The sequence below is a fragment of the Anguilla anguilla genome, chromosome 7, assembly GCF_013347855.1.
Source record: "Anguilla anguilla isolate fAngAng1 chromosome 7, fAngAng1.pri, whole genome shotgun sequence".
In the NCBI taxonomy this organism is placed as follows: domain Eukaryota; kingdom Metazoa; phylum Chordata; class Actinopteri; order Anguilliformes; family Anguillidae; genus Anguilla; species Anguilla anguilla.
The window spans coordinates 41,859,932-41,875,707 of NC_049207.1; the positions used below are offsets into that span (position 1 = coordinate 41,859,932).

Consider the following 15,776-nt stretch of genomic DNA (forward strand, 5'->3'; position numbering starts at 1 on the left):
ATCTTCTTTTGATCAAATAATGAGATTGATGTTACTCTGAAACAGTGTTCTGTGAGATCTACAGCCTTGTAGGTTTTCATTCTAACCCTAACAAAGTACATCTCATTCTACAGCTAGAGATCTCACTGAGCTGCTGATTAGACAGGTGTGCCAAATTAGGGTTCAAATGAAAACCTACAGGATGACAGATCTCCAGTAACAGGGTTGGTTACCACTGCTTTAAAAAAACATAGATGGTGACTTCCAGACCACAGCCAAATTCACCCTTCAAACTCCTTTATTTTTTAAGATGGAAAATGAGAAAGACTCTCACTGATTAATCATGTTTTATTGTGACATGCAGATATGAGTTAAAACTGAAAATATGCTTTGTGAGAATAATATTGTTCTACTGTGTAACAGAACAATGTTACAAAACTTGCACTGTGATCCGCCCAGTCATATTTCTGTACTGTTCTTTTAAATGAAGGACCCATTCCAATCCTATAGGCTTTGCTTTGCTGTCAAATATGGGCTTCCATATCTAGAGAATGTCCCACTTTGCCAGGCACTCCAGGTTTGACTCAGTTGAATGGCGGGTGAGTGAAACCTCTTTTACTTACAGCAAGATCAGATTGTTCTCTTGAAAAGTAATAAGCTTTAAGTCATTATAAATTGACCAATCGAATCAAGTTATGTTTCACCAAGCTTCTCTCAAAATTTCAAAAATCAAAAAGACTGTAGTCCTTCATATGTGAACAGGCACCACCCATCTCTGCTGTGACCAACGTAACTATACTTCACTCCCGGACAAAGAAATTGGAAAAAGTACATCTTCATTTCCATCTAGAATCTGCAACAGTGTAATGCATCATCCCCCTGATGTCTGAGCTTGACCAAGACAACTAATCAGGAGCTTATCTCTCTACGTCTACGCTGGCATCACACGTAATGACGACGTGCGGGCGGGGTTCCTGGAGAGTTTGGGTCGGCAAAGGCGGGTGGGGTGGGGGGGCCGCACACCTCAGGGAGGGGTGCGCAGATACATCTGCAAGGCAGGGGTGAAGATGAGGATGGTGCCCAACACGGACGCAGTGAGAAAGGCCCACAGGAAGATACGGTCCAGCACCTGGGCCACAAACTTCCAGTCCTGTACCACCTGCAGTGTGCAAACATGACAGAAAAAAAGATTTAAAATATGTTTACATCTCCCAGCTTCCCTAAAGCAGTTTGATCGATTACCGCAGGGATGCTTAACACAGGCTGATCCATTTTAGGACTTTGTGCCAACTTCTGCTCACAATTGTTTAATCAGCTCAAGCATATCTTCATCTGACATTGTACAGGCACTAGCTGCAGCCACAGACTGCAAATGTATCTGAAATATTTTACTGTGCTCAAGTACAGGAGTGAACCAGCATAGTTTATTGAGCTGTCAGAAAACTAAAATGTAACTGGTGGAACAAAAACCAGCACGCAGACCGGCCCTCCAGGATCGGAGTTGTGCACCTGTCTTCAATCAACACTATATCCCTCAAAATTCTGCATACAAAATTTGAAGTATAAAAAATGAATAGACAAAATATTGAGCACAATCATTTTACAAAAACATATTCTAAGTCGCTGATTGAAACTGTATTGCTATATTGTATTACTAAACTGAATTGCAATCGCTATATTGAAACCGCATGAGTGGCTATGTAATAAGCATTTAGCTGGCGGTCGATCAAGGTTTTGCACCGCTGTGGATCGTCTCTCTTACCTCCCGGATGAAGTGCTCTTTCTTGATATGGCTGGAAATGTAGCGGACCGAGTCGGTGGCCTTCTCCAGCATGGCCGTCCAGGCCAGGCTCTCATCCTCCTTGGCCCCCGGGGCCTTCTGCTGCTGCTGCTGCGGGGTCTGGCTCCGGGGCTTCGGCTCGGGGCTGCTCGACTCCACCTCGGGGCAGCGGTAGCGGTCGGCGTGACCGCGCATGCAGAGCAGCCGCGGAAGCCGCTGCAGGAACAGGCTCTTGACCCAGGGCGACATGGGGTGGTAGGTGGCCGAGGAGCGGTGGTGCACGTTGATGACGAAGACGGTGACGATGATGGAGAGCGTGACGAAGATCATGATGAAGAGCAGGTACTCGCCGATGAGCGGGATGACCTTGGAGGAGGAGGGGATGATCTCCTCGATGACCAGCAGGAAGACGGTGAGGGACACCAGGACGGAGGTGGAGAGGGACAGCTTCTCGCCCTCGTCGGAGGGCAGGTAGAAGACCAGCACAGTCAGGAAGGATAGCCCCAGGCAGGGGATGATGAGGAAGAGGGTGTAGAAGAGGGGCAGCCGCTTGAGGATGAAGGAGTAGGTGAGGAAGGGGTAGGCGTAGAGCCCGTCCCGGCGGTTGCCCCTGGCGCCCGTGGCGTTCAGGATCTCCCACTCGCCGTTGTCGAAGAAGTCCTTGCGGTCCACGTGGTCGTCCACCAGGACCAGGTCCACCATGTTGCCGTCGTAGGTCCAGGACCCGAACTTCATGGAGCAGTTCTGCCGGTCGAAGGGGAAGAAGGTCACGTCCATGGTGCAGGCGGACTTGTAGCTGGCCGGCGGGGTCCACGTGATGGTGCCGTTGGACTTGACTATGGCCTTAGTCATGATAGAGCCCTCGAAGCGTCCATCCGCACTATGATGTACAGACACAAGGGCAGAGATAAATTTAATGGTCAGATTGACAAGGTGATGCCACTACAGTAGTGACAGGGAAGCCTGTTACCAGAGATCCACAATCCTACTGATTCCCTAGTACTGCAAGCTTCCTACAGATTGGTATCTCAGTTCATTTACACAGTTGATGATTCAATCATTCATTTTTTATTGCATGTATTCTGTTTCATTCATTACATGATAACACCTGAGTTCACACCTTCAGAGACACCTTTTTTACAAATCCACTATTTATTTAAATGTGTCTGCATGTAAATATGTGAGAAAGACTATATGCAATGAAGTTAATTTAATTAAGGTTAGAAAAATCATATCTAGCACCTCAGTATCAGTGGTAGGAGAAACACAGACTGGTGGAAAGACATGCAAGCTAAATTGGACAAAGTCATGTAAGTAGGAAAGTGCAATCGCAAAGAGGCAGGCGAGCAGATATTTCAGTTAAAAGCAAATTGACGTTACTTCTCATATAAAACAATATCTGGCAGCCAGATGTTTTCAGACGGAACTCGGATGGAGGTGATTCCACCGTATTGCTCTGGTTTCCAGCGAAGTTTATAATCGATCCACTCCTATCAGCAAAGCACAAATTAAACCAAGTCAATTTTAGTGCCATCCCCATTTGTTAAAGTTAAACTCTACCATTAGTGAGCCTGTAGTATATACAATGTGTAAGATTACACTTGTGTACCATGCAAGTATTTTAAATTGAACATCCGGTCCTTGTTGAATCATATAATGCCTCAGTTGTATTCACATGATTCCTTATATTAAACAGCACATGGAAGCAATTTGTTTCATTTTATTACACAATTGCCATGGGGAACAGCTGCTGATATTTCTCAGAGAACAACACTGCTTTCCCTCTAACAAGATTTAAAATCTTAAAAACAAAACAGAGACATGTATAACTAATGAAAATAGCAATGTTGGCAACAGTAACTAATGAACCATGATGACGGCATTAGATGTTACTCAATACCGTACACTCTCAGAAATAAAGGTACAGCATAGGTAAAGCTTGTTCTTCAATTAACACATTTCCAAAAAATGCAGAATGTAGCTACTGGACACTACCATATGTAGTCAGACAGTAATAGTTGCTGAACTCATGCCTGCTGCTGTCAGAGAGTAATAGTTGCTCAACTCATTACACAATATTAATTAATAACCAACTCGAGAAATAAATATTCACTGAGTTCTGCCTGTTGTAGTCAGGCATGACATTTACATTTAAGACATTTAGCAGACGCTCTATTCTAGAGGGATTTACACAGCTTGCATTCTTAACATACAACCCATGTATACAGCTGAATATTTCCTAAAAACAATTCAGATTGCAATTGCAATGGCAGTGGTCTACCAAAGAATCAAACCTACAGTCTTGGAGTTGTAAGCACAGATCCATAACCATAATGCTATAATGCTTCCCTTAAGAGTTACAGAGTTTGCACCAGTAACATGAACAGAACCCATACCTGCCAGAGCCACACATTGGTCGTCATCAGCTGGTTCTTCTCATCCTGAGGGCAAAGATAAGATCGCCATGATTACAGCCGGTTGTGCCAATGCAACTGTCAGCAAAAAAAAAACACGAAGGAGAGAGTGAAACAGAACACCACACCAACTCATTTATGTTCACAGGTCAGCACTCAGCAGGAGAGGCTATTTTAAAATTTTGTGCTGGTAAGTGTAATAAATGATACAGCTATTTATTCATTTGTTTGTTTGTTTTTCAAAGTAAGGCCTGTAATTATTAGGAGATATTAGTTGGTCAGGATAGCATGACTTTGTGCTTAAATATGAATATGTCCACCAATGTACTAAGGACAAGCATCATGGTTCCTTTTCACCACCAGAGGGTGGCAGATGACTGATTTTGTCTTTGGGCTTGAACAAATTGTGCAATTATTGTTTTCACCTGCACCTTGTTTGTCAATGTGTACTTAAGCCACCCCTATTTGTTTCAAAACGGCTTAGTCTTGGAGTCTTCTGCCTTGTGTTTATGTCTATAGGCTTTAGAGTTGCTAGGTAATTGGTTTCCTGTCCTGTAGTTTTTGTTCTTTTGTTCTTGTTCTTTCGCAGTTATTTTTGTTTCTGTGCTGTATTTTGTTCATTAAATCAACACAATGTTTTGCATCTTGAATTAGCTTCTCTGCACTTGAATCTGCACCTCAGTCCCAAATTACAGACAAGAGGTCAATTCTACCAAACTATCCAATGACAAATTAGTCACCTTCAAACCTTTCATGGGTCTCTAATCCCATCCAAACATTATTAAAGGAGAATAGTATTGCCTCCATGTTTTAATAAAGAAGGAAAGAAGCTGTACACAGTGCCTTCCTTTGTCTCCCCATGTCTGTGCAAGCTCAACTGAACTGCAGAGTAACGACAAGCAGAGGCTTAACATTATAAGTTCACGAATGTTTCAAGCCGGAACCATGGTTGGTGAATATGACTGCTGGTAGATATGATTTAGGAATTACAAATTGGGAGAAAAAAAAAAAAAACCTATTCAGTAACTCCATAGCAAAAGAAATTACTCAATGAGGCCAAAAGAGGGCAGCATAAGATCTTCACTGAATACCAAATCATCTCAATCGAAAATGCAATATTCTATCATGCAACTGGCAATTCTGATTATGCAATAATTGTCCAAGTTTTTATTCTTTAACAAAGTTTGTTTCTTACTGAGATAAATTAGACAACTTACAGCTTACAAAAGAGCTATTGTTAAAACATTGATGCGTTTTTTTTTTTTAAATACACTCAATAACCACTAATAAAACATATTTTGTCCATTTTATAATTCAAAGAGGTTGTTTAATATTGTATGAGTCTAAATACAACAAAAATGCTAACAAGTATACCATATCCAGCAGACAACAGCTGGGTTTACATTCCAGGGCAGTTATCTTGCTCAAGAGCATGACATCACCGATTCCCAAGGAATTCAAACAACCAACTCTCTTCTTCTAGCCATGCCATTATAGCACCTGTTAGGTATAAAGTGCTGCTCATGAAAAGTAAAATCAGCATGACTTTTCACACCTTGACTTCCCAGTAAGATGTGTGGTAAAGAGTAAAGTGCTTTGACATAAAGGTCCCATTAGTCCAGAGTATTTCCAGTGAAGCCTCAAATTCCCCTCAAATCTCAGAGGTGTCTTCAAAGGAACAGACCACGTTTCAAGCCCAAGGGCAGCCGAGGATTTGAGCGTGACCATTTGAATATGCAGTTTTGTTAATATTTCCCAATGCTGTGGCTGTTCTTGGGCTCACATCCCAAGAGGAAGAGGACTACAATGCATGGCTGACAGAATGTATCAGTGCAAATCCACTCCAGCAAAGCAGGGGCACACTTATTTAACATACAGATTAACAGAAGGTTGAGTGCGTGCTACATTCGAGTATGAAACATGCATGGGTCAAATGTGCTGAAATTTCAGTCGCCCCATCTGTGTGTCAATGAGTTTATTTCCTCAGTTTTGACAAAGATCCATCTGTTAGTTTAGAAATTATGTAAATTTTCAGACTAACAGTTAGCCTGTTCTTTTATTATTTTTGCAAACATGTCTACAGTTTTTGTTAAAAAAATATTAATATTATTATTCTTTTTTTTATTGGTAATCTTGATCCTAGGAAAATATGCTATGTTTTCTGTTATTTGTTTCAGTCTCAAATAAATTAAAGTCACATCCCAAAGCAAGCAGATAAACTGTTGTTATCCCAGCAAGTTAAATGAGCAGCAAGTTTCAAATTTGTCAACCATGTTCAGTTCCCTTATCTCTCTATTGCAGTTCAGCACCATGGACAGCTCAGAATTGATTCTCAGTAAACCGTTCGCACAATCCCCTTCAAATCACCGTCCCTGTTCCAAAAGCTGTACCTCTCCTGTTCCGCCATGCCACAGATCGAATTTCCCCTCGCTAGCATAAGACTGATCTCATTTTACATAGAGCAGAGGTCGCCTGCCGCCTATTGTCAGCACAGCAAAACAGAGACCGCTCAGAGGGATGTAAACCTCAGTTATACCTACCCAATGTAATGCCCAAGTGTGATATAGGTCCATTTGGTCCCAACAGAAAAGTGTCAAGTTTACATTTTTTTTAAATGTAAAGGCTTCCTTGTATCCATTACATTGTATACGGAAATGTCTGGATGTCCCGGCTTTAAATCACTGTTTTGAGTTGGATTGTTCTCACAAATGTAAGACAACTTGAGTAAAATTAAGAAAAGCTCACACATGATTTACAAGTTAATTTAATTCCACTTCAGCTTTGAGTCCTTTGCTCATTCCTCTTGCAAACTAATTATTGCACTGGACATGGGGACATTTCCAAGTCAAGTGTAATTAGTAGTGTACCTTTCACAATTTTTTTTTTTTTTTTTTAAACAAGCATATTGCGAAACTGACACATTTTCTGGCTGGAGCAAATGGGTCTCACTCAGGCATGACACTAGGTTGGATCTGGACCTAAGATCCCAAGAAGGTCTTTCTGTAGCACTGAGAGGTAGTGAAACTCCAGAATTTTTTTTTTCACAAATTAAATACTTACGAAGAACTCAAGCGGGCTTAGATCAGGACTGCTCAACTCTGTTCCTGGAGATCTACCATCCTGTAGGTTTTCACTCGAACCCTGATAAATCGCACCACATTCAACAGCTAGAGATTTAATTGAGCTGTTAGATTAATAGAATCAGCTAAATTAGGGTTGAAAAGAAAACCTACTGGATGGTATATCTCCAGGAATGCCTTAGGTCATAATTCATACTGCATCAGTCCATCCACAGACATGATGGAAGCTCTTACTCACTGCCAATCAGAGCTGCTAATTGCAATTGGCTAATTATTGAGGCCTAGAGAGAAGACAGACCTTTCTGCTGTTTCCCTTTGGTGTGACCTCTCAGCAGCCCCCCCCCCCCCCCCTCCCCCCACACACACGTTCTTAAATGTATTTTAGAGAGCAATGCCATTTGCTGTTGCCTTGTATTCTCATTTTGTGAAACGCCTACCTGAATGGAGCTAATAAAAGGCAGACAGCCCCACCCCTTTTTTATTAAATTCATCTTTTCTGTTCACCAAGTGACCCAATGACCACCTCAGAACTGTGTGACATCACACAGGAATAGAATATACGCACATCCACACACACACACAGGCACGCACGCACGTACACACACACACACACACACACACACACACACACACACACACATACACACACACCCACACAAACACACAAGCTTGTGTATTTTTGTACCAATATAATATTTAGGAACAGGAAGAAAACATGCTGTGGCTAATCTAATAAGGAAGAGACTTCTGCGTCATCATTTTCCCCACCAAGCCTTTTGGCCTCTTTGATTCGCTCACACTAGGCTCTGATTGAGGAGAATGACATTAAGCTACCATCTCATATTTCAGCCTCTTCAAATTACTGCCAGCAGTAAGCCATTGTGAGACAGGCTCTGTCACCGTGTCCCCAGTGCTAGCCAGTCAGGCTGGAAAGACACTGCTAAGGAAACAATTGAGGGATGAGACAGGGCTGCAAATGTATTTATAGAATGAAAAGAGGGAATTTAAATAAGAAAAGAATCTATCTGTAAAAAGGGTTGCAGTATGCAGTGTGTGTGTGCCTGTGCGTGAACACTCTTGTTGAGATTTTCTGTACTGCGCCTTAAATATAAATCTTAAATATATATTTTTGAAATCCTTGCTACACCATTTTCACAGTTAGGAACCTTTCCCTATAACCTAAGTTAAACCAAATAAATGTTACCTCACAGTCTTGTATTCAAACTAAACAACTGAATAGCAAAAGATTTGTGGGACAGGTTTACCCCCCTTGTACAGTTCATTGTGTGGAAAGTGGCCATTGCAATTGTAATGTAAATGTGTTGTACTTCACTGGACAGTCCTTTAAAGTCCATTGAGGTGTCTCAACATTCATGTATTAACAACTCTGTAAAAAATTCTGAATGCTACAGTCATAAGGCATTGAAGCATCTTATTTAAACTTATCTTTGAAGTATAAAACATTTCTTTGAATCAATGGGGTGAATTATAATATAATTTCCTGATATAGACGTCCATCACAGTAACTGCCTAAGGCACTACATCATCACGTGAAGAGAAGCCGGTGAGTGTTCCACTCAGTTTTCCTCAGGCAGCGAGGCGGCTCACGCGTGCGGTCGTGCCCTCACCACGTCCACCAGCTGGGATATCTTCAGCCCGAAGCGCACGGTGATGGTGTCGTTGGCGCGCTGAATGGGTCGGACCCACTTCTGATACCCCTTGAACAGATTCGTCAGGAGGGCGTCCTCCATCTTCGCAATGGAGACAAACTCATCAGGACCTGGGAGGGCAGTTTAAAAAATACTATATAAAAGCATACATATTTAGACTTTACTTTATTTATTTAGGTCACTTATGAGGACTGAGATAATAGCAACACTACAAGGGTATTCTGGATTAAGAACCATGAAAAGCTGATTTGGACTTGCACATATTTAGACCATTAGTATATGTCAAAAGTTAAATGTACAGAAATCTGTACTGTAAATATTTAAGAAAAACAAATGGGTGCCTTATAAAGATTTTAAAAAAGATAAAAATGTAACTTCATCAATCAAATGAGCTGAAGAATACCTCCATTACCTACCATCATAGCCTAGTAAAAAACAATTTTAAAAAATATATATTTTTACATATAATACATCATGAACCATACACATATTAAAATGGATGTTCCATTTACATAAAATAATATGCATGCTGTTCAGATCAGCCAAAGAGCAATATTGCATTGTACCCACAGAGTGCCTCATACGAATGCAGTAATGTGCTCCAAGGATATCTTCAGAAAGGGCTGTAAGGTCGAAATCAGATTAGCATGGTCTTATTAGCCACAGTGTGCAGGATGCGGGTGGTTTGCTTTGATGGAGCACAGAGACAGAGAATTAGCCATGCTCCCTTGAGCATCCCAGGGCTCTGATCAATACATGGCAGAACCCGTTCAAATAAGAACTTAGAAAAGGCCAGTCATTCACAGGAAATTTACACAAGAAAGCCAAGGGCTTTGAAAAAAGAATGGGCTCATTAAAAGCTTACTCAGGGTTTTCTCTGAAACAATTATCTGTAGTGTTCTCCCAGATAATACTGTTATAAGATTTCTGTAATTTCTTTCCACGTAAGAATAATGAACTCACAGCTAATTTTAACATTTTAATGTGAAATTAATTTCTGGTTTCCTGGAGGAAGGAACTGTTGGAAAGTGAACTACGAACTCTGTTTACACAGACATTACCAGAGTGCAGTGACTAAACTAGGCAAAACATATTAATGCTCAAAATGTCCCACAAACACTTTCCTTAGGTTTAGCTTCTCGAAGAACTGCCCCAGGTGCTTGTGCTTTGAACAAATCATAACCTGCGTTTGCTTTTCTTTTGAAACTGTTCTCGGCATCACGCACTCCGCTGCACTTACTGCTAAGCAAGGACTGAGAAAGCCTGTTCTAAATTTAGCCCGGCACATAACCTGTGGTTATGTAAATGGAGAGGGAGATTCTTGAGTACCGGTTAGCACGGTGGGGGGGGGGGGGGAAGGATGTGCTCGTTCCAGAGAATGAGGTGGCTGTGTGGTATAATGGTTAGGGAAATGGGCTTGTAACTCAAAGGTTGCAGGTTCAATTCCCTGCCATTGTACCCTTGAGCAAGGTGCTTCATCTGAATCGCTTCAGTTCATATCCAGCTGTATAAATACTATGTAAAGAGGTAAAAACAAATGTGTAAGTCACTCTGGATAAGAGCGTCTGCTCAATGCCAGTAATGTAAAGAATGAGTCGGGTGGGACATGGGTCCTCTCTCTGATCCCTGGGGCCGTTTTTCAGATAAAAGAAGCACCAGTTGGTAAAAGTGCCTCACACCGCACATCTGAGTTCTTCAAATACAGCCACTCCACAGAAAAGGCACCAGCCTTCCCCAGCTCTGAAATCAGGAAGTTGAGGTAAATTAATTTAGGTTAAATTAGGTGTAAGTCTTGTTGGGTAACTTTGTGTTTCATGTCAGGTCACCCTTGCGAAAGAGATTTCAATCTCAATGGGGTTTTCCTGGTTAAATAATGGTTAAATTAAAATTAAAATAAAAACATTAGTCAAAATGATGCAGACACTTCCTGTCATATATACATTGGAATATATGAATATTTGAGGAGACAGAAAAGTAATCAAGCTGAGACACTGACACTTTATAAACATTACACCCCAGCAAATACAGAAGGCACTTAACCAAATGGGTCTAATACTTAAGCTATTTAAATACTGGGAGCCAGAAAAAAAGTGCAAACCGCGTTATGTTGAAAGCGATCTAATGTGCATCACTCAGACTGACTGTCTGAGTCTTAAAATGTCTAACAAATTCAAACAAGAGCTTCTTTTTTCAGGACTGTTACAAATGTTTTAGCTTGCTGATCACTGGATAGAAAGAAACACGTTGAGTGCGATTTTTACGGTTAAAGATGAACACCAGACTAATAAGACAGAGCTCTACGTGCCCGTAAAAATGCAGATATGTAGCACTCTGAATCAAGCGAGCAATGCAGGGAGGCTGGCAGAGAGCAAAATGTGTCTGTGGTTGTGGGAGTGTGAACATCTCCTTTCCAGCTGGGTGTCGAAGGCCCAGAGCTGGAACCCGTCCACCACTGCTCACAAAATCGGCTTAGAGACTTCTCGCCCATCGGCGCATAGCACCAGCTGTCTCTCAGCACACTCTTGCCAACTACCCTGAGAGACACTGTCAACTAATTGTACTTCAACATGCCTCCAGCCATCTTCACTTCAAGGCCAAACTACCTTTCCACACTCATTTAGGCAACTTCCTTTCAAAACTACTTCAGGCAGCTGCTCTTCAACACTCCTTCAGGCAACTGCCATTAAACAATCCCTATGCCAAGTGTCCTTCAACTCTCCCGCAGCCAAGTGCCCTTCAACAACTCCACAGGCAACTGCCCTTCAACACACATTCAGGCAACTGCCATTAACCAATCCCTAAACTAAGTGCCCTTCAACTCTCCCTCAGCCAAGTTTCCTTTAACAAGTCTTCAGGCAACTGCCCTTCATCAAACCTTCAGGCAACTACCCTTAAACAATCCCTAAACTAAGTGCCATTCAAGACTCCCTCAGTCAAGTTTCCTTCAGCTAAGTGCCCCTCAGCTCTCTCTCAGCCAAGCACCCTCTATGAGGTGTTCATTCATTCAGAAGTCGCAGGCGAGTGTTCAAGATAACCTGCACAACCAAAGGTAACTGACGGAGTCTGTCGAAGAGTCAGTGGTAAGTGTCCCGAAGAGCATGTGGACTGAGAATAACTTGCGTAGACTATCGAGGAGTTCATGGTAAGGATCGTGTCAAGTGCCACCGGTGGAACGATCAAGCATAACTGGCGAGTGTTGGTAAATGGTAAATGGTAAATGGACTGCATTTATATAGCGCTTTTATCCAAAGCGCTTTACAATTGATGCCTCTCATTCGCCAGAGCAGTTAGGGGTTAGGTGTCTTGCTCAAGGACACTTCGACATGCCCAGGGCGGTGTTTGAACCGGCAACCCTCCGACTGCCAGACAATCGGTCTTACCTCCTGAGCTATGTCGCCCCTGTTGGCACCGACGGTCCTTACAGTTACCATCAAATTTTCAATGAAGAATACTTAGCAAAGCCGAGGCTGTTTGGTATGATGAAGCTAGCCTGCTAACTCAAAACTATTTTAAATACTGTGAAATCAGTGCCTCATACCCTTCAATACTCCCTCAGCTAAGTGCTTTTCAACAGTCCTTCAGTCAAGTGCCCTTTAACAATCCATCAGCTAACTGCCTTTTAACATGCCTTCAACCAACTAGCCTTCTACACTCCCTCAACCAACTGCCCTTCAGTACTTATTAAGGCACCTGAACTCCCTCAGCCTTATGCAACTGTCCCACAACAATTACTCCCCAACTATACCTTCAGTACGTGACATAATTTGTATTGAGTGTATGTTAGAAAACATAGAGGCACATAATGCAGCAAGTGTCCTTTTTTTCAAGGTCCAAACATTTCTGCTGGCAAAATGTCTCCAGGGAGGGGATAAAGGACCTCATACCTCATACCTAAGGAGGAGCAATGAGGGGAGACGATGAAGCTTGCAAACCTTTGACTGATGAAGAATACGCGAGTTTCGCAATAACAATGGCACCTTGAATGGGAGCATCATGATAAGAAGACCCAAGAACGCTGACATGTTTTCTTTCACCCCTAAAGAGCTATAGCAAAGAAATAACTAATATGCAGTGCAATGCTTATTATGCAGCTTCAATCCAATATCCAATAATAGTGATGTAGTAACACCCTGTATCCAATGAATGCACTGACATGAAAAGGCCATTGCATATCCTATAAATACTCCAGTAGGGAATATTTCTAATAGATATAAAATTATAAATGAATAGAACAAAATATAAATGTAAATTGACTGAGACTGGCATTTGCCTGCAGACTGAAATTAAAGCAAATGTTTCCAGTCAGGCAGGTGTTATGGGGATTCATTAATAAATTGCACTGCTTCTGCTCACCACACCGAAAAGAAGACAAAACAGATATTCCATTGTGTGTGCGTGTGTGTGTGTGTGTGTGTGCGCGTGTGTGTGTGCCCATGCATGTGAGTGTGTGTGTGTGTGTGTGTAAGTGAATGAATACTGTAGAATTTTATATTATTGTCTGCCTAAATTTGCTTACACATAATCACTACCTGTTGGTAAAAGGGTGAAGAATACAACACTTCCTGATATTTTATTTACCTCATCAACATAATGCAATTAAGTCATATCATCAACATAATGTCTCAAATGATTTTCTAGACTTTCTACATTAAACTCCCTGACACATTAACATTTACACAGCCATCGTTTCGAGGATGGCCCTTGTGGACGACGACAGCTCTTCAACACCTCTTGCCTTGTTAGAATACCTGGAATCGCTCCATGTTTCTAGACCAGGAGACAGAGGAAACAGAACAGGGGTGGTCGGTATGCTCATTCGTGTTGTCAGCCGCTGTGCTTTGACTCCGACGGATCATTCTCAGCAGGCAAACAAATCTTAACAGGAGGTTCTGTGTTATTGATAACAATGGGTGACCAGGATGATAGAGGAAGAGATGAAGTGTCATGTGACAACCCCAGGGTCGTTTCTCTCTGCTCAAGGACATTTTATATACACAGCCAATTTAGATAAACAAGCCTCACAGTGGCAAGGTGGGAGACACTGGGAAATTAAGTCCAGGTAAGAACTAGACACCTGCAAACTGCTGAAGTTTCATGATTTGAGCAAATCAATGATGAGCAGAAGCATTTAAAATGCTTTATTTAGTTTTATGCACATCCACAATTAACAAACAAGCACTGCGGCTAAATGGCCAGGGGCCTTTATTATGAAGCAGGATTACTGAGTTAGCCCAGAGTAAAACCCAGAACAGCTCTTTTTACTTGAGTCCATATACCAGCTTTGGGAGGGTTCTGGGTTTTACTCAGTAATCCTGCTTCATAATACAGGCCCTTGGTCCTTTGTGCTGCTTCAGAATTTTAAAATGTTTTTGTTATCATTTTTATACAGCTGAACTGATTAGTATTTGCACATGGGTGTGATTAGTTCTTTAAAGCATATCCATGTTGTTTTTGGTACTATTATGTGCACAGAAAAATGTCCAGCACCAATTGTTATCTGGTAGAATTGAATCAACACTGGAAGAGCTGAATTAACACTGGATATTTTACTGTGTATCAGTCAATGGTAATTCTGTTCACGGTTTTCATGCAGCAATTACAAAAGACAGGCAGGAATGATATATACCTCTAAATTCTATAGAGAGGTGCATGCATCATCATTCAAAGTTATGCATTTCCTTCTCCAACCAATTCTTTTTCACCTGGAAAGTCCCACTGTGATAAACAATCAGTTTTTCAATGAAGATCGGATCAGACCTATTATACTAAGCACCGTGGACCAATACGTCCAACGATTATAATGTCTGTAATATCTTAATCCTCATAGGCCTACCTATAGTTTTCAATGATTAACATTTTCAGCATCCCTGATCTAAGCAGGTAAAACTAATTATTTTACCTTGAAACATATCTTGTGTATTGGTAAATCTTTGATAAATACCAAAGTTAATAAACTTTTAGTACTCTTGTCAACCCACGCGATTTTATCAAAGATAAAAATGCTTAAAACGTAGTCAAAGCAAATTATTATATCGTGCGTAAACAACTTTTTTAGACAGTTTGAACCACGGATATTATGCTTGCCTACACTTTTCCATTCACCATTACAAATGCAAAACTATGTTTTCCTGGCTGAGTTTGCTGATTAAACAGATTAAAACTAATTGGGTACAGATCCAATGGGTACAGATTACACAACGGCCTAGTGTACGCTTACCTGCAATGGTGGCGACAGCGATCGAGAACGCTGCATGCAGCACGACGACCGTCAACTTCATGGCACATAAGTTTTTCTAGACGTGTTTTTACATACTAAGAAAATACAGTCTTTACGCACATTACAGACGAAATGCACATAATGTGCGATATATTGTTGAAACTAAATAAACCACGAAGTGATGTAACAAATGCTGCATTTATTGTAATCCTGTGCAGACCTCCCAGCATTGATTGCCTGGTGCCTGAACTGTCTCCGTGTGTTCCAGCCGCTACCGCGCACACAGATACGCGCTACGGGAAGGAGGCTGGCCGAATCCGAGGGAGGACGAGGGGGCGGTAGACGGGAAGACTGTATTATAGAAGGATCATTCACACTCGTAGCCAATCATTGTACAGTAACAACACCGCGGAGCATACGAGAACAAATGGACGAGGACGTAAACTCTGCTTGTAATAATAATGATTAGGAAAATTATTATTACTATTATTATCACCATTATTATTATTATTATTAGTCACGTCTGTACATACAAACACACAAGTACATACATTTGAATTTTCAATAATACATAGATAATGCTACCAACAACAACAACGACGACAACGAAAATAATAAAAATAATGATCATAATTA

The 15,776-nt window shown here is 41.4% G+C and overlaps 1 protein-coding gene across 1 annotated transcript; it reads right to left on the bottom strand.

Moving 5' to 3' along the window:
* Positions 1-311: 311 nt before the first annotated feature.
* On the bottom strand, positions 312-15,464 carry LOC118231329 (neuronal acetylcholine receptor subunit non-alpha-3-like). Its single transcript, XM_035425034.1, has 6 exons — positions 15,141-15,464; positions 8,882-9,033; positions 4,156-4,200; positions 3,140-3,249; positions 1,742-2,639; positions 312-1,138 (listed from the first exon to the last, which is right to left on the bottom strand). Exons 1-6 carry the CDS (start codon positions 15,199-15,201, stop codon positions 1,004-1,006), a joined length of 1,401 nt encoding a protein of 466 aa, XP_035280925.1. The 5' UTR covers positions 15,202-15,464; the 3' UTR covers positions 312-1,003.
* Between the last annotated feature and the right edge of the window lie 312 nt (positions 15,465-15,776).

What these genes read in the sequence shown, in the direction of transcription:
- LOC118231329 (XM_035425034.1), bottom strand. Translation starts at nt 15,201, where the DNA reads ATGAAGTTGACGGTCGTCGTGCTGCATGCAGCGTTCTCGATCGCTGTC. An exon ending in CGCTGTCGCCACCATTGCAG is followed by an intron (nt 9,034 to 15,140) that starts GTAAGCGTACAC and finishes CTGCCCTCCCAG; the next exon opens with GTCCTGATGAGTTTGTCTCC. An exon ending in TATCCCAGCTGGTGGACGTG is followed by an intron (nt 4,201 to 8,881) that starts GTGAGGGCACGA and finishes CTTTGCCCTCAG; the next exon opens with GATGAGAAGAACCAGCTGAT.